Consider the following 18,010-nt stretch of genomic DNA (forward strand, 5'->3'; position numbering starts at 1 on the left):
GGGCGGTGGCCCCGGGGCGGCCAGTCAGGGCCCGCCGGGCGGCTTCCCGCCCATGTGCTCGTGTTTGCGTACGTGCCGCAGCCGGCTCCCGGCAGTGGGCGGGGCTGCGGGCGGGGTCTGCCGGTGGGTCGCGGCGCGGGAGGCGCGGGGTAGGGAGAGCTTCGTGCCGGGCCCCGCTGCCTCGGCCAGCCCGCAGCCCGGAGAGCCGGGCGCCCTCAGCCGAAGGGCGGCAATGTTGATGCTGGACTGCAGTTCAGAGGTGAGGCGTGGGCAAGGTCGGTTCTGTCTTACCGGGAGCCCGGCTACGGAGCTGTTAGCAAGCGGAGTTTGCCTGGAGTTAGTTGCTGCTAGATGCGTTGGGGCGCTGCCGATGTCGGTCGGTACTTCTGGTTAAGAGATTAAAAGCCAAAAGAAGCCACGCTTGGCGTGCTTCGTTGAAAAGGGCAGCCTCAAGGAACACGAAGGTCCGATGATTTGCGGGGGGAATGTTTGCTGCTGTGGTGCAGCGTTCTTAGACCTGCCGTGGCTTAGACTGGCAATAACATCGTGCTCTTCTCTCTCTTTTTTTTTTTTAATCTTGTTTATTTTAGTCTGGTAGTTTCAGCAATCTGTTTGAGGCAGGAACCAGTGTGAACGCACCTGCAGATGCCTTTGGTCAGTCTCCAGCTCACTTGGCTGCTTGTGGCGGTGAAGCTTTTTTCCTACTTTGGCAACTGCAGACAGGAGCGAATTTGAACCAACAGGTAAAAATGCATAAATTTTGTTTCTTCCACTTCTAATCTGGCATGTCAGTAAATCCAATTTATATTATTTATGTATTTTTTTTATCTAGGAGAGGTTTTATATGCACAGCACGAGGTATCTGGCGTTGCTTATTTTACAGTAACTTTATTCTAGCGTGAACCAGAAGTCCTGTCTATATTGCGTTATCAATTTCATTTGCTACGTATAATGCGGTTTTCACACACTTACAGTGCTGCATGCGGATGTCAAAACTTAATTCTTTTACACAAATGGATATTCCTTTTTCCTCTGAAATTTTGCCCCTGCTTCCCGTAAACATAAGGATTCATTCCTCTAGCTGCAAAGTTTAATTTGCTTATACCTCTGAGCTGGTAGCAGCAAGCTGTTGGTCACAGCAATCCCTGAATGGTGCCAAAAGATGCTGTTAATCAGCGTAGAGTGTATTCTGGGTAAATAATCTTTTAGAAGGTAAAGGTTAAACAACAAGTATTGCATGGGACAGTATTTCTACTTCACTGTCATGAATGCAGTAACCATTTAATGGCAGTTACCGAGTACACTTTACTGGCTATATTCCTTTGATCTCTCAACTCGCAACAGACTGGTATACAGAGTAACTCTCCATAAACAGTCATGTTAGAGAACAAGATAGCTTCATCCTATTCCCCCTCCTTCAAATGACTGCTATATATAAATTGTGTTTTCAGGATTGCCTTGGGGAAGCCCCGATTCATAAAGCAGCAAAAGTTGGGAGTTTGGAATGTCTTGCTCTCCTTGTTGCTGGTGATGCCAAAATTGAGTAAGTTGAGCTACATTTAGTCATTTCAGTAACAGTATCAAAGGATACATGTATTTTACACAGCACTTCTTCTTGTTCAGAGTGCGCATGCTAAGACTGTAAATACAGCATGACTATAGTCATAAGAGCAGTATTAAAAACTGCTATATACACCAAAGTAGCATAGACCATATGCTGTTTAGTTCCACATTAGAGACCTCTATAGTAACTGCTAAGAGAGTATTCCTGATCATAAGTTCTCCTTGTTAGCTTTCCATTCTGACTAATGCTGTGCTCACCTTCCTCTTGCCTTTCTGATACGCTAAGCCAGTCATAGCCTGATGACAAATGTATTTTAAAATAATTATTCCTTGTTGCATTTAATACCAGCCCTCTGTATGAGTAGAGCCCCATGCTACCCTTGACAAGCCTTTTTAGTATTGATTCTCTGTACTTATTTTTATACCTCTGTCTAAAGTTACCAGTTAATTAATCTTGATCAGTGCTTGCTCATAATATATATTCCAATTTAATTGAATGGTTATTGTTAATTCTGTGTTTCAGCTTGTGCAACAACAGCGGACAAACAGCAGCAGACCTTGCACTGGCTTATGGGTTTCTGGAATGTGCCAAGTTCCTCACAACAATTCAGCACACACAGACAATGAAACTGAAAGGACAGTCTGGCTACTCCCTAAGTGACAAACATGGCTTGCTGAGAGAGAATCCAGCTGCACAGAACCAAGAAAGTGAAACCAACAGATCCATAAGCAGGAAGAGGAGAAGATCGGACGGTGTGTAATACTGTTGGCTTACTACAATTCAGAGTATTTGTTTTTTTTTGTTTTTTTTTTTTTTTTAATGCTTCCAGCATTTAAGTAAATAAAGTTGGTGTTAGATACATAGCAGTTGGATGTAGAAGCCTGCTAGTAAGGATCAACTTGCATACGTACTTAAGGTTGCGGTCTTGCCAAAAATGGGTAGTGCATGGAGACTGCCACTGAAAAGGCTACTTTAACATGGTGGGATGGGGGGGGGGGGGAATCATAGGTACTTTTACTGATGGAGTAGTTACAGACTTACTCTTATTTGTTGATAAGATGGATCTTGTCTCCTAGCTGACAAATGAAAAAGCTTGTAATCCCAAAATGAAATCAAGGGGAATCCAAAGTCTGAAGAAGCATGACTGGACTATGCATTGAGCAGCCAGATGCGTATGGTGGTACACTGTCTCCTTCTGAGAAGGAGGAAAGCTCGTTAACTTTTACTTCTTACAGAAGACTGCTCTGCTGTGGTTTTTTTTGTGTTGTTTTTTTTTTTTCTTCCTAGAATAGTTGTATTCATACAGCTATAAACAAATGAGCATACAACAATTCACTCACATTTTATTCTGTTCTTGTATTTACACAAAGTTCATAAAATTCCATACATATAGCCATTTTTCTCCCACTCCCCTTCTACAATGCTGTTATCAACAGTACCAGCAGCAAACAATGCCTTTGAACAGATTCATAGTGGACAAGACAGCTGGCTATATGGAACCTGAAGGTAAAGGACAGTTCATCTTTTGGGCAAGAAAGAATTCCATAAAATAAAAGGACTGGGCATAAAATAAAAATCCGTAAAGATTTTAGCATAACAAAAAATGCTGTATAAACATAAAGTTGTCCTAGCTGAAAGAAGAGCATATTCATTACCTAATAAATGTATTTGTAAGAAATACAGTTCATATCAGACAACTCGTATTTTTAGAGGTTTCATTAAAAAAAATATTTCTTAATTTAAATTACTTGAAGCAACATTTCTATTTCAGCTGGGTTTTGATTGACTTAAAGCATTATTTTGATAAATAACAAGACAGTTATATCTAGATCAGCTAGTATTCTGTCTTAACATGTTCCAGCATAACAGTGGAATTTAAATAGTTTTTGGTCGTTGAGGTAGGCATAGATTATAATAGGCATCCTTGTTCCAAAACTCTGGGCCCTTCCATCCACACCAGCCCTGTCCAAGAAAAAGCAAGACAGCATTTAAATCTACTAAGAATTCTGTTTTTCCTATCTACTACTATTGGATCTATTTTATTTTACTAATTTTAATCTAAGCTGTATGAATTATTTTCAAATATCTATAGAATGCAACAACACACAATTTTCAGAAAGTTCTCTACATGCCTGGAAACACATTAATAGAAAACACTTTGCAAAGTCTCTCTCTCCTCCTTCCTCCCTCCCCACCCTAGCTCACTTCCAAAACAGTAGCATCTCCCCCCTCCATCCCTGCTGCTGCTACAGAGAGACTAATATTATTCTGAAACTCTTATCATTCTCGCAGTTTCCATTTCTCTTGTCTTGAATGCTTGCCCTCTTTAGTAATAGTTGATATTTCAGAGGCAAAGTTCTTAATATCAGAAGGTGTGCTGTTGATCATGATTTAGCAGAAAAACAGTCAAAACAAAGCTCTTAAGATGGCAGAGTACTACATAAGTATATGAGGTGCTTTTGAAAAGAGCTACAAACTTTCAGTCCACCTCAATTCCTCCCCTACCCTACCACTTTGGGTGAGGAAAGGGGGTTCTGCACACATTTTATCCTCCTGGACCATTCCTGAGCACCTTGTAGCTGTAACAGCCTTTGGTTCTACATGTTTGTTGGAAGTAACTTACTTTCTGTACTCATTTCAAGCTTTAATCATTATAGGGCTAGCAAAATGTTTCTTCAACAGCTCTTCTAGTTGGGCCCAACCCAAGGGTGTCAAATAAAGATACAAAATAAAAGTTGCTATTTGCAACTTAACACGAAGAACAGAAAAGAAACTGATTACTTAACACATGTAGGATGATTTAGCCAGAGTTTACATTTCTGACACTATATGTTTACTGTTTTGTAACGTGCTGTGTCATCCCTTTTAGTAGCTTTAAATATGGATATAACAGTACATATCCTTTAGTGCTTTAGAGTTTTCCCAGTTTTTCAAAACAGCTCAGTACCTGCCCTTTAAACTTAGTTCAAGGCCTGATCTGAGAATGGCTAGTGTTGGATTTTAAAAAAATAAAATTTACATTTTAAATAAATGGTTATCTTCTCTGCTTCATTAACAACATTTTACAGGCTGAACAGATTTTTCTGTTCCATTCAAAATACCAAACACATTTATTGTATATACTACTGGGTAAAAGGGGAGATGGTTTAATTCAGAGACAGTGAAGAACATTTCTTTGTACTATAACAACTTTATGTGGTTGCTGACCCAATATATCTTCTCTAACGACAACAAGTTTCAGAAGCTAACAGTAGAGTAGCATATATGCAGGTTAACTGGGATCTGCACTGCCTCCGTAAGGAATGGAGATGCCATAGAATGGCCAATTTGTATTTGGCTGTACATTATTTGTTTAATGCCAAAATATACATATATACATACATATGTGTGTATATATATATATATATGTACATCAAGCCTCACCTTTTCCAAAATAACATGCAGATCTTCTCCTCCAGTGTAATGTGGGTCTAGAATCAAATATTTTATGTGCCCTGTAATCTCATTCCAAGCCACTCCTAATATTGTGTGAGCCAAAACACCTCCACCTAAAACAGGAGGAACACAAATTGCTAAAAGTTTTTCATTGAGATTTAGGCTTGCACATTTAGCCAAGTAAAAGTATATCAACACTTTCTATTAACAGATTAGCTTGGTTATCAAAATGATTCTGAAGCTGTCCTACATAAGATTCTTTACATTATTAAACAACATATCTTTACTACAACTAGGGAAGATTACTTATTTTACTTTACTTACTACAACTAGAGAATTTACTTTCCAAAGTTCTTCCACGTCAGCAAGGCGGGTTAAATCCTCAACAATTCCACCACATGAAGTCAAGAATATTTCAAACATCTGTTTTGCTCACTCTTTCTTTAAAGAAACTTAACTGTAGAAAAGGGATCTGGAAAACTTCCTGGTTGTAAAAGGACTAAAATTAGAACAGAAATCAGAATTTCTGGATAAGGATTATCTGCTGTTTTCTACTAAGTTCCATCAATGGATATTAGGGGCAGAGTAGTAATTTCTAACTCCCCTTTCTCTAGCCTGCAAACAGGGAAAGGGGATATTTTGATGAGCTGGCTACAGGTCAACTCTTGCATGTTTCTTTCAGATAGCATGAGGAGTTTATGTCCTTGGGATACTGTAGTAATGACTCCACACAACAGATAGGAATCGCAAAAACCCCAAAAGAACACAAGTGGAAAAAAAAAAAAAAAATCACCAAAACCCACACCAAAAAGCCAACCTCCGCCCCTCCAACAACAACAACAACAATTAAACCAACCTACAAGAAAGCATTACAGGGAAGGATAAGTTACAGACTAAAAGATTTTTCAATCTAGGATTCTAAATTCTTGAAATTCAGACAAAAAGGCTGCTGAAAGGCCAAAAATATTTCATACCAAAATCTAGACTTTTTGAGACAGTAACACTGTCTTTATGGAGTGCTAAATCCAGATTGCAAGAACTGCTAAAATTAAAATCTTGTTAAAGCTGAAAACCATATATTCAATATTCTTCATTTTCTAAGCCATAACTGTCTTGGAAATAGTTCAATTAAAGTTACAGCACTGTTACGAATGGCATTTCTTATGTTACCAACACTTCATGTTATTAAAACTGGTCTTAAAAAGAACTGGGATGATACCCTTCTCTTCAAAGCCAGATAAACACTACTCTTCTGTCATGGGAAATTTTGGGGAACTGTATGAACTCAGTTCTCAAGTTCTGACTTTAACAGCAGTTTTGAAGAACACCATTCAGATTGACTTTTGTTACCAGGTTTTATACTGAGCTTGGGAGAAATACTGAGTGAAAAGATACCAGCCAGACTAAATTTCATTGTTTTCCAGGCTCTGTTGGGAAAAGCATAATTTTTAATTCATCTAGAGTTTTGATTAACTCTTGCACAATAAACTGAACGAGTTTTTAATTGAGATGAAATTCAGCATAGGGAGGCCATGCACTGTCATTGGCATTCTTCAATACTTGAGCACTTACCAATCATAACTGGAGTTCCTTCAGTCTTGAAATGATTAGCAAGCTCTCTTCCCTGCAATGCTAGTTCAGAACCCTGGCTAGGTAAGAAAAACAACAATAGATTTGAAATCCTCACTAGGCTTAATTCTCTAATTATCCATGATACCGGTTAACTACATAGGTAACTGATTAGAAAGTGGCTTAGACTTTTCCTGTGTAAACATCCTGGGACAATCTGAAAAAAAGTTTTTTTAACACAACTTACAGATTCTGGTTGGACCAAAGAATCTGCTGTAAGCCTAGTTGCCGCTTGAGTGCCTGGAGTCACCCAGCTTCTATAACATGTCTGCTGCTTGTCTCCCACAGTGGGGACAGCTGGTAAACCCCAGTGGGTCCCTTCAAGCGTCTGAAAAAACAGACTGGCTACATCTGTCAGCAAGGGGAAGTCTGAAGTAACAGAACTTCATCAGAAACAACAAAAATAAGGTGTTGATAAAGGTGTTTATAATGACTTCTCTTAAGACAGGTTTCCACTGTAATTGCACAAGCAATTGCAGTACGCATACCAGAGTTGGCCTTAAAAATCAAATCTCAAATAACATTAGTAATCTGTTCAAAGCAACACTGAACTAAGCTTTGTTATAAACTCTCTGCTTTCCTTTTCAACTATGGGGACCAGCCCCAGACAAAAGAAGTCTGCATGGAAGAAAAAGGCACGCTCCTAATACATGCACGCACTCCAGGATTTGGAGCTGAAGACGTATGTCTGATGGAGACTCGTATTCCCCTTAGAAGACTGACAGTACTCCCAAAAGTGGTGACAGAAACTAGGCAAGGAAATTAATACAGATATTTTTAACAGCTTGTCTTTATATTTCTTCATATATAGTGGTTAACCTTTTGAAAACCCAAAGAAAGCTTGTGTGCCTGCTTCTCACGTTCCTGAAGAGATGGATTAAATGCAGACAGAATACAAAACTGGAACTCTGGGAAATGGTGCATTTACAATAATGGATTCAGTACTAGTGCTGCTGGTGCAGCTGTGAAGTGTTATTTCCATAAAGAGTTAGAGGTGCTAGCTGGAAATAAGCCCAAGACAAAAATGCTATCCCCTGCTAGTGACCAGCTGAAAGATATGCATGACATTTCTTCTTCTCAACATGGTAGTGATGTTGGCTTTTCATAATCTTGAAAAACACTGGTGCTCCCTTGTAACAGCACTATGAGCAATTCTACCAAGTTCACAAAGGCATCTACTCTATATTCTTATGTGCAGGAATAAAAACCTTCATACTGGCAGAGCCTGTCACAGCTGCTATAAATAATAGGTAGATCATCTGCAAATATAAGCTCTGGAACAAAAAAAGATTAAAATTGGCTGCATAAAGCTTTACAAAATATTGAAGAACTGAACTATTTTCCTACCGTTAAGGATCACCATCACCATGGTCACCTGCTCTTTTAGAATATCTACAGTAGAATTTACTCTGAGTAGTACTTTGACTAGAATTTTCATAAACGCTAAGTTAGTATATCTTCTTTATTTCATGATTGTATTTAATCACAAAACATTCAGGGATTTGTTAGTCTGCTTAGTGCTGCCTAAATGATAAAAATCCAGTAATTTAACTTCTAATAAATGCTGAACATCATTCTTTTTCTCCCAAATATATTTGTTGGGTTCTTTATTGTGTATGAGAGTGTCAGATTGCCAGAACAGAAACAAATCCCTTGTTTTATCTGTCACACAAACCCAGAAAAGAGAAAACTATTTCCAGGCTGCTCAGCAATTTGCCTCAATCCTGAACTGACAGGTTAGCTCTGTGGATGAAGTAATGATTTACTGTCAATGTGCTTTCAGTTCATTGTGACTGCCAGACTGTGTGCCTGCTTCAAAAATTATGTTTGTGGTGCAAAGGAATAGCCTGAATTCCACATCAATTTGCATATCATTAGGCAATTTACAGCAACTCCAAACTGGAACCCAAAGCCCCCAAGAAAATCAGCAATGCCTTCATCTGTAAGTACTTAGCACAACCAAAGGCAGGAATACAGGTTTTATGAAAAAGGAACCCTTAGAAGATTTATTATCCATTTTATTACCCCTATTCTCCCATGTATTGTAATTTGCATTTTAAGGCATTGAGTCTTTTTAATAATTACTGAGCTATTAAACAGATATTGATTCTTACCTGACAAATAATATTTTTGATGTTATTCCAAAAAGCTGGTTCAAAACAAGCTGTACCTCAATCGAACCAATCCATTGGTGTGACCCAACAAATGCTGCCGGCTTGTCTCCAGCATCAACCAGTGCCTTTTGCAACATCACGATGAAGAAGAAAAACAACCGTCAACAACACATAGTAGGCAATTCCACCACTTATTGTGAACAAAGTTGGTTTATATATATGGGAATGTATTTTGAACCTAGCCAGTCAAAAACAGACAAACGGATGTTGAATTCATTCATTGCAGTTCTGTTTTGGAAACGTCACTTGAAAACTAATACAGAACAGTGCCTATAAGCACAGAATATAACCCCAGGTCCGCAGGCAGACTTGCTGGGGTGGTGAGCACCAAGCTGTCTAATAATGGAGTGTACCACTCGTACTGCAGAAGCCACTTCGCAGGCTGATGTACCTGGATTCCCATTCAAAGCATCTCAGAAAAGGATCCATAAAATAGTGCTCTGAGGAAGAGGCCACTGAAATACAGCAAAGGTTGTGCTTTATTTTAAACTCTTCTCCATTCTGAGGCTTATACGTTACATGCAGCACTTCAGAGGGGCATTTTCAGCTCAGGATACAAAGCCCACAAAGTCTCCTGAAGGCTAGTGCCTCTTCTAGATGTCTAAAAATACTACAGGAGTGCATGGACTTCAGTTGCTTTTAGGTTTAGGTGTGGACTGAGACATGTTCAGGAAATGCAGTTTTAGTGCTCACATCCCTGTTAGGTATGATGAAAGTTGTCTTATGGACTGAATCAAACTTTGCCAAAAATGTTCAGTAAATAAATATAACGCAAAGAACTTTTTAGAAGACTGAAGATAATTGCAGTGTTTCTTGCTAGGCATACAATATTAGCTACCCAAGCCCACAGTTTTTATTTAGTGCTGTTAACAGAAACAAACATATTCAGGTATGCATTGGAATTCACAATAGAAAAAGAAGCGAAGGATAGTTCAAAAACCAGAAAAAGGCCACTACTCTCAAAGACAAAGTTGCAAAAGGCAGCATAGCATAGCATCTGGGGACTAATTCAGCTGTCACTGAATACAAAAGTCAGTTTTAAAACTGATTTTAGTATGACACATTGGTTTCTTTGTTTCCTTTCATTTGGCAAAAACAGTGAAAGTGTCATAATTTGAGCTTCTAATAGAACATTAATCCAAGAAAGTATTTAGAAGACTATTTTAATGAGTCTCATTTGTACACATAGTGTCACCTGCCACTGATAAACATTTGGAAACATATCTCCTATAATAAAACTTGTTAAAAATAATAATTTAGAACTACTACAGTTCGATTTAAGAGAGAAAAATATCACACAGATCCAAAAAGTCTAAAATATATGAATTTGAGATTTTAAAAATAATCTACAGAAACACACATAAAATAATCTGCTTAAATGTTCTGTACCTGTTGAATTTCCTTGTGTGTTGGTATAGGTCTATCAATGTAACCTTGGTGCTTGAACCAAGAACAGATTGTCTGCAAAGACCGATAGGCACAGCCCCAACCACTGTCATCAATCCGATCCTGCATATAGTGGTGATAACTATATACACCATATACTAAATAAATCTGCACAGAAAGAGATAATACAAATGAATTTGATCACACTTGCATCAATTTTCAGAGAAGTCATATGTCTTGTCACTTGCACTGTAAAAGCTTTCAGCTGGGGACTGCGAATCTTTGGAAGAATTGAATGGTTGTTATTGATACATGGTTACTCCTGTTTTTGTCTCCTCAACACCTCTGTTCATAGTTTCAGTTTCTTGTCCTGGTTCTGAGAAACTTTTAAAATACATGCAAAAAATGTGTACATCCTTTTCCAAGAAAATGCAATTTCTTTGGGACAAATATAACCAAAGCAATACCATTTTGTGCAGAGAAGCCCTTTTGTTTAAAAGGCCAAGTCAGTTGCTTTGCTTTGTCATCTATACAATACTGACTATCTAAATTACTTCTTTTAATAACAAATCTCAGCTAAAATAAAAAGTACTTTCTTACAAGTGTTTCAATTTAAACTTACCATACCAGACTCTGTACCAGGTGAATTAAGATGCAAATGTGGATTTCTGAGATATCCGTCTTTATATGGTTCATCTGGAAAATGGTAAGCATTTGCTCTCTTGAAATATGGTCTGTCACAAGGCAGATTGAACAACCCATGCAATTCCTACATGCAAGTTCAAATAAAAATAAAGAGCACAATTCAAATTTTGGGTTAAAAGAAACATCACATTGTATGTAACAATAGAGACATAAACAATTTTAACAGCACAGTTTAGCAAAATTAATATATTAAAATCTGCTTAATTAAATATTCAGCATATATATTTACTACTAGATCTCACCTCTCAAAGGAAGCTCATGCAGGCTTACCTCCTATCTAAAGGACCCACTATTTCACGTGGGCCTGTTACATAATGCCTGCCGCTGGAGCCCCGCTGACGATACCATGAGTGACAAGTGTGTTATGAAAGTATGATAAAATACACCATAATAAAAAAGGATTACTGTTTTATCTATGTAGTAGTACAGATACACACACTCTGAATTATAATCTTAACTAATATTGAAGACATACAAATACCACATACTGAGACAAAGTAAAGATACTGAGCTTATGGTTTAAGCAGGTTCAGTCTATTTTTAAATCTCTTAAGCACTGTTTACAACACAGCAGCCACATTTAAAGAGATATATTGTCTTATTTCACAAAGCTTAAGAGTGAAAGGAATGATGAGATAATCTAGGATAATGCATGTAACGCAGGTAATACATTTTACGCAGATGACCCAACACTGAACCCAACTACATTAGCCACCGGAACACTTTGCAATCAGCGGATAAGAGTGAACAGAAGACAGAGAGCAGTAAAGACTTAATGTGCCATCAGTGCCTGAGGCCTCTGCAAATGCAAGGAACTGATTAGGTTTTGTATACCCAGTAATGTTTCACACAGAAGAAGAAAATGAAAAATCCCCACAGCTTCTACACCTCTAAGGCAGCAGAAGATTCTTTCCCCACTCTCAGTATGTGTAACTGTGTGACCTGAACCGGTATCTGCCAGGTACACATCTCAATCTGAAAGGACTGCCACATCAGAACATTTTCCCACCTCATCCATTTTCCTTTTTCTAGATGTGCCAACCCAGAAGGCAAAAACCAAACAAGCTAGCTAACGCTGGTCACCTGTGAGCCACAAAAAGCAGCCTCCCCAAAACAAACAAACAAAAAAGCCCAACAACACATAACCCCAAGAAAGAACCCAAAACAAACAAAAAACCCCAACCCTAGCCCTTTCAGGGCACGTGTTAAAGCCCGAGAGCAATAACACACTAGAAGTAATCTGATATTCCACCACGGAAGTGGAGAAATTCCAAGAATACAGTACCAGAAGTGTAATTTAGATAAAACCTATCTAAACCAAATCCTATGTAGTTTTAAAGTTTCTATTGTCCCCTTGCAAAAATGAGATTTGGCACATTTTGTAAAATAACTTCTAATAAATCAAGCTTCCACATTCAGTATACTGCTTCAGTTATAATAGAAATAAATTTTAAAAATAGCAGTATCTGTTAGTATTTATTCTACGTTACCTAAATGAAAAGCTTTACCAATGCTTCAGTTACAATAACAATAATAATAATAATAAAAAAAAATCAGGTTCTGTTAGTATTTGTTGGCTTTACCTTTCTGTAACTTTCCAGCTGATCATCTGAAATACCTGTAGGATACGAGATTGTTGCAAGGTGATTTTTTCCTGGTAACATGAAATGAAATTGTTCTGGTACCACAATTGATGTTCCCTTCATATATTTCATGATACATCTTTCCATGTCAGTTAATTGCCTGTGAATTGCTTTCACCAGGAGATTTTGTACCCTGCAAAGTATAAGGAAGAATATTTTAAAAGCAGAACAGTGATGGTAGGTCATTTTCTCTCATAGCTCTGATAGTTATACAATACTTATATGCATATTTGCACCTGGTCTGATGAACTTACTACTTCCATGCTTCCACTCTCACAGAGAAGGACAGAACCTCACCATGCTTTACTCAAAGCATGTTTGCACACAGAAACTACTCCCTAGTGATTCAACCCTCCGAAGTGGAGGTACCCTGGTCTTATATCAGAAACACAACCATTATGAGCATTTGCTGAAATAAAAGTTACATATATGACTATATGGGGTTGTTTGCATTTTATCCACCCCATTTAGCATCCTTCAGAGTCGAATCCTATGGAAAAAATGCAAGGAAAAATTACAGAGGAAGACTCTAATGTTTTCCACCTTCACCTAGCCAGCTGCAGCCCCTAACGTAGTACTGAGATTACAGACTCATCAAATACACTCCAACTCTTACTTTTATACACACTCACATACTTACAAGAATTTTTAGAACATTTTCCTGACTTTCTCAATTTCTTGCTAAGCAATGGTTACGAGTTATCAATTTATCAGACACTGATAAACTGAATTTTTTGTAGATAGCAAAAAGATTGTTTTTCAAGATTATTAAAGCTAACAGCTGTCTACAGCAGCTTTTTTTACACAGTTAATTTCCATTACAAAAATACTACATGCTACTTCATTAAACTGATTAATCATATAGCTTTACTTCATTATTTCAAGAAAAAGCAGAAACGAAGTTGAAAAATTACAAGCTTAGGATAACACTTACTTTCCCCATGTTTCTTCTGGAGAAACAGATACAACAACGTCAACTGGTAATGTCATATTTATGTAGTGGTGTTCCTTATTTTCCTTTTCAATGACTGGAGTCAAAGCAGCTAATGAAGATGTCATTTCCAACATGAGGTCTATATTGACTATCTGCTGCTGTAGAGAATAAAGACACCAATATTACATCTCCAACACCACATGCACCAAAAAGGCAAAAGTAACATTGTAGATATTTAGTATCAAACTCAGTAATGAAATACTTGGGGTTAAAAAAAACCCCCAAAACTTGTAATCTTAAAAACAAACTTCTACGTGCTGATCTACTGTAGATGGATCCCTGCATTCACGCTGAGTCTCAATGACTTTAAAAGGATACTTTTGAGTCATGTCAATGTCTGACTGTGTATAGAAAAGCCTAGGGAGGGCAGATCTAAAAATGTTTAAATGATAGGTTGTCTGATATAATTTATTAGTGTGGCGAGACACATACCGTATCTTGTAACTTTTTATCCTTTTTTTTGCCAAGCTTTCGTTTGGTCTCATCATCTTGATCAAATCTGAAGAATCAACAGAAAGAGAAATTTCTGTAATATGAAATTAATCTATTATAAAAAATATAAATTAAATATACTCACTGTATAAATCGTCTTATCTCCTTACAGGCAGAATCATCAGTCAGCTCTGGAACAGTGTTCATACCACTGTTAGGCCACACATAGACTGAACTGTGGCAAATTCTTAATACAAGAACATCTGAGGACAGTTTGTTTGCAAGATCACTGAAAACATATCCTAATGCCTTTTTTGTTGATGCCTCTGAAACACAATAAGAATACAATTAGCCTAGAAAATTCCCTCACTTTCGTTATAGCTGCTGGACATACATTTTAAAAAAATTTATATGTTTTGACTTGGAATAAAAACGTAAGTGCTGTTATGATCAGAAAAATGGCTATGTAAAGAGAAACTGAGATGAGATTTCGCTTAGCAGGTCTGTCTCAAACATTCACATTCATACCTGCCTGAACATAAGTGTACTGTTTCTCTCAAATGCTGTCAAATACGAAGAGCTGCATGAATTACAGAAGAATAACCTACACTGTAGTCGATTCTCACATCAATAACTCTTAACCAAGCCTACAGTTGCAAACGAACTTCTATGTACAGACAAACTTCTACATAAGGTTTTATTTAGTCTTTTGAGTAAATCCTGGAAAGATTCAATCCCAGTCATGTGTTTCGGATCAATATCATTATTCAGTAATACAAACCAAAAATATACTAAATTTTTGGAAAAGCAGGGCCTCCTCTCTCCAGCTGCAGACCAAATTTTGGCCAACATAAACCTGTAACTGTCAGCCACACCCTGGTCAGCCTGAATCTTTATTACCGGTATAGACAGTTGTCTGTCAGAGCTTGACTTGAGTTCTTAAGTTTCACCCACTCCTTACAACGTGAGCCAATACTGGATATGACAGAGCAACTTTTACACATTACCAACATTGTTTTCCTTACTGAGGAGATTAAAAAACGTTACTTAGAATGCAACAAGTTACACAAAGTGTAATGAGCTATTAAAGACTAAGCTGAATTGTATTTCTGTAATGTATTAACTTAGATTTGGCCACTATTAGTTGACTTTTGCACTAGAAGTCTGTAAAAACTACAGTATTGGAAAAATCAAACAAAACTCCTCCAAAAGAAAAGCCTCACTGCCTTCAAAAGGAGTCGTCTGCCATATTTACACACCAACAGGTGTGAATATCATGCACATGGACAATCTGAATATCACTCTGCTTCACTGTCATTGAAATTCACTACACTGTAAACAAAGTCAAATAAATAGCCTTCCTCTGAGGATGCAATTCACAAAAAGTTGCTATGCATTAGGCCAACTATTCAACAGTTCTATTCCACATCATGAACTGAAATGAGCCTAAGTTCCTTTTCAAGGTTCACTAGCACCGAGTTCAGAGTTTCTAGTAAAGACATGTCCTTTTAAAATGCAGAATGAGCTACAGTTGAGCTAAAGACACCATCCTTCTGCACTCGGCCCTATGATAGCTCAGTGGCTACCGATAGCCTTGAGCAGACTTTCTGAAGCGAACGTCACATTACTGTAAGAACGTGGGACTAGAGGAGCCTCTTAACGCCATATGATCTAGTCCCTTGTTATCACATGGAACTGCAGTAGCCAATCCCGCCTAAATTCAGTAAGGTAACTACTTAGCTTGTTCATCATCTTTATTTCTCTAGAAAGACTGGACCACAATCTCAAAACTGTATTATTAACAAATTTGGTTATAGCAGGATTATATTGTCATTAAGTTATTCTCTGCTTGCTTAGAATTTCAGGGTCAACTTTGGATTCAAACTGAAAAGCGATCCCAATACCATATCCCTAAGTAGGAAAAATATGTAAATAAAGTGACCTAAAAATGGCAATTTAAACTTTACTTCAAATTAAAGTAAAAAACATACAATGGAAAAAGACTGTCAGAAAATTAATGGAGATAAAGAATATCATTTTCTGTACTTAAATCTTCACAGGTTTGGGAAGAAGCACTTAACTGGTGAAATACCAATAAAATAAACATTGTAATAACTAGTTAATTAATAAAAGGTTATTTATATAAATGTTAAAAAAATCTATCATAGTCTTATAGACACACCATCAGTAGTTGCTAGCTGAAATGCAAGATCCAAGCCTCCTCTTATTCTAAAGAGTATATCCATAGCTTCTAGAATTACCTAAGGAGAAAAAAGAAGCAATGAAAATGAATAGCTATTTCAACATGCTTTTTCTCAAGTTACAATTGACTGTTATGATACCACAGTGTGCAAGCACACCAGTAATTACTGCAGCTGCTCAGGGTATGAAAGGCCAGTGAATAAACAGGGAAGCGAGTGGTACAGCAGCACATAGTTGCTGGAGCCAGTACCTCAATTACATGAGTACTGCTGTAAGCACAGCCCTTAAAACACATTTCCTACCTAAACAAGAAAGTCTTAATTCTATGCTTTTACCATTTCGAAACATTTGGGGTAAAATGTCATTGTTTCTCATTGTTTCAGTCCAAACGTCATGTTTTGCATCTTATGGGTCATCTTCCAGTTCAAGTAAACCGAGGACTGCTCTAAGCATTAGAGCAGAGAGGTAATTAAGCACATCTCCAAGTGTGCATTCATCCTGGTTAGGAAATCACAGCTTCAGGGAAAGGAAAAAAAAAAAAAAGGCACACCAACACAGAACCTCTAGAACCCAGGCTGAGTTTCACATTTGACAGAAGAGCTGCTTGTGCCAGCACAGAGACCACCCAGCTGTTTCTTCCCCCTTCCAAGGTCCCTGCTCTGTGTCCCCACAACTGCCCGTTGCAGACATTTTAACACGAACTTCATCAGAGAACTCATCCAGATGGAAAACGACCCTTTTACTGAGAAAAATTTTTTCAGCCAGATCAACTCCCAGCGAAGTTCAACATATTGCTACAAAAACAGTTGTGTCAGTACAGAGAGGAACAAAAGGTGACAACCCAGAAGAGCATGGGTATTGCGCAATCTAACAGTCCACAAAAATAAATGCTTTACAGCCTTAATTGCTCTAAAAAAAGCCACCAAACACCTGCAAGAATAATTACACTAAGACCCTTTGGAGAGGCTTACCGCATAACTGTTTGCTTACAAAGTATGGGAAACTTCCAGGTGCAATGCTAGCATTATTCATGAAATAAAAGAATCAAAACAGAGGACTAATTTTCTTTCCATTAGAGGTTCTCTAAGCAGAAATATAAAAAAAGATACGCATGCCTGATGAAAATGTAAGCATCTACACTTTCAGCTTTGGGTGAGGGATTTTCAGGTTTCTGTGATTCTGGAGTGCCAAAGTTTACTCCAAGAAACGAAAATGCAAGATTGCAATGTCTAACATTTTGGTTCCTGAAGCATAACCCGGGAACTATTTTAGATAACACAGCTATCTACACGAAAAAGGCCTTGGAGTGTGGGATCCACAAGTGCCAGCACGTGAAAAAGAAGTTTGCCTGGGCTGACGTGAAAGACGTTTTTTATCTGAATTATTGCAAGGCAAGAATCACGTTGTGAACGAAAAGCAGAGCTCTGCAGAAGGAGCAAGAGAGGAGCTGGCCTCTTGACAGCGGCTCACCGCGGATGCTGACGTCTTCCTGACGACGAGTCCCTGACGCGAGCCGCCCAGGCCGAGGGAGAGAGCCCCAAGGTCCCCGAGGGCGACGGGGAAGGAAGGCTGCTGCCAGGGGCGGACGACGGGGGGGCAGCGCGGGAGCCGGCCCGGGCCCTGCAGAAGGGGCGGGCCTCGCCCCCTGAGCCGCCCAAGGGGCCTCGACACCTCCCCCCGCCAGCTGCCCCCGGGGGCTGGAGGCCCGAAGGCCGCCGCGGAGCGCCCACCCGGGACCGCGCAGGCGGGCACCAGCCCCCAGCCCGCCTCGCTCGCCACAGGACGGGGCGGCGCCGCAGACCGCCCCGCCCCCCGCGGCCGTCTCGGGTTGGGGGGTGGAAACGGC

General features: G+C 38.7%; 2 protein-coding genes across 4 annotated transcripts in view; one reads left to right on the forward strand and one right to left on the reverse strand.

Annotated features, from left to right (window-relative positions):
• The window catches only part of ANKRD37 (ankyrin repeat domain 37), a 3,973-nt gene extending 1,218 nt beyond the window's left edge, over nt 1–2,755 (forward strand). Inside the window, exons 3-6 of the mRNA XM_010570066.1 lie at nt 591–743; nt 1,452–1,543; nt 2,087–2,316; nt 2,641–2,755. Coding sequence (XP_010568368.1) covers nt 591–743; nt 1,452–1,543; nt 2,087–2,316; nt 2,641–2,651 — 486 coding nt within the window. The 3' untranslated portion in view covers nt 2,652–2,755. The remainder of the gene's footprint in view (nt 1–590; nt 744–1,451; nt 1,544–2,086; nt 2,317–2,640) is intronic.
• A 134-nt stretch (nt 2,756–2,889) lies between these two features.
• Nucleotides 2,890–18,010, reverse strand: part of UFSP2 (UFM1-specific peptidase 2) — a 15,291-nt gene continuing 170 nt past the window's right edge. Inside the window, exons 2-12 of one of the 3 annotated variants that reach the window (XM_010570017.1) lie at nt 16,145–16,223; nt 14,108–14,288; nt 13,963–14,029; nt 13,471–13,628; nt 12,477–12,669; nt 10,811–10,957; nt 10,192–10,356; nt 8,743–8,867; nt 6,572–6,648; nt 4,988–5,106; nt 2,890–3,526 (exon numbers count right to left, since the gene is read on the reverse strand). In XM_010570017.1, the coding sequence (XP_010568319.1) occupies nt 3,440–3,526; nt 4,988–5,106; nt 6,572–6,648; nt 8,743–8,867; nt 10,192–10,356; nt 10,811–10,957; nt 12,477–12,669; nt 13,471–13,628; nt 13,963–14,029; nt 14,108–14,288; nt 16,145–16,223 (1,398 nt within the window). In that variant the 3' untranslated portion in view covers nt 2,890–3,439. The other 2 variants (XM_010570016.1, XM_010570015.1) reach the window with 2 other exon arrangements.

This window comes from Haliaeetus leucocephalus, unplaced genomic scaffold (genome assembly GCF_000737465.1).
Source record: "Haliaeetus leucocephalus isolate CR32 unplaced genomic scaffold, Haliaeetus_leucocephalus-4.0 Scaffold284, whole genome shotgun sequence".
Lineage (NCBI taxonomy): Eukaryota > Metazoa > Chordata > Aves > Accipitriformes > Accipitridae > Haliaeetus > Haliaeetus leucocephalus.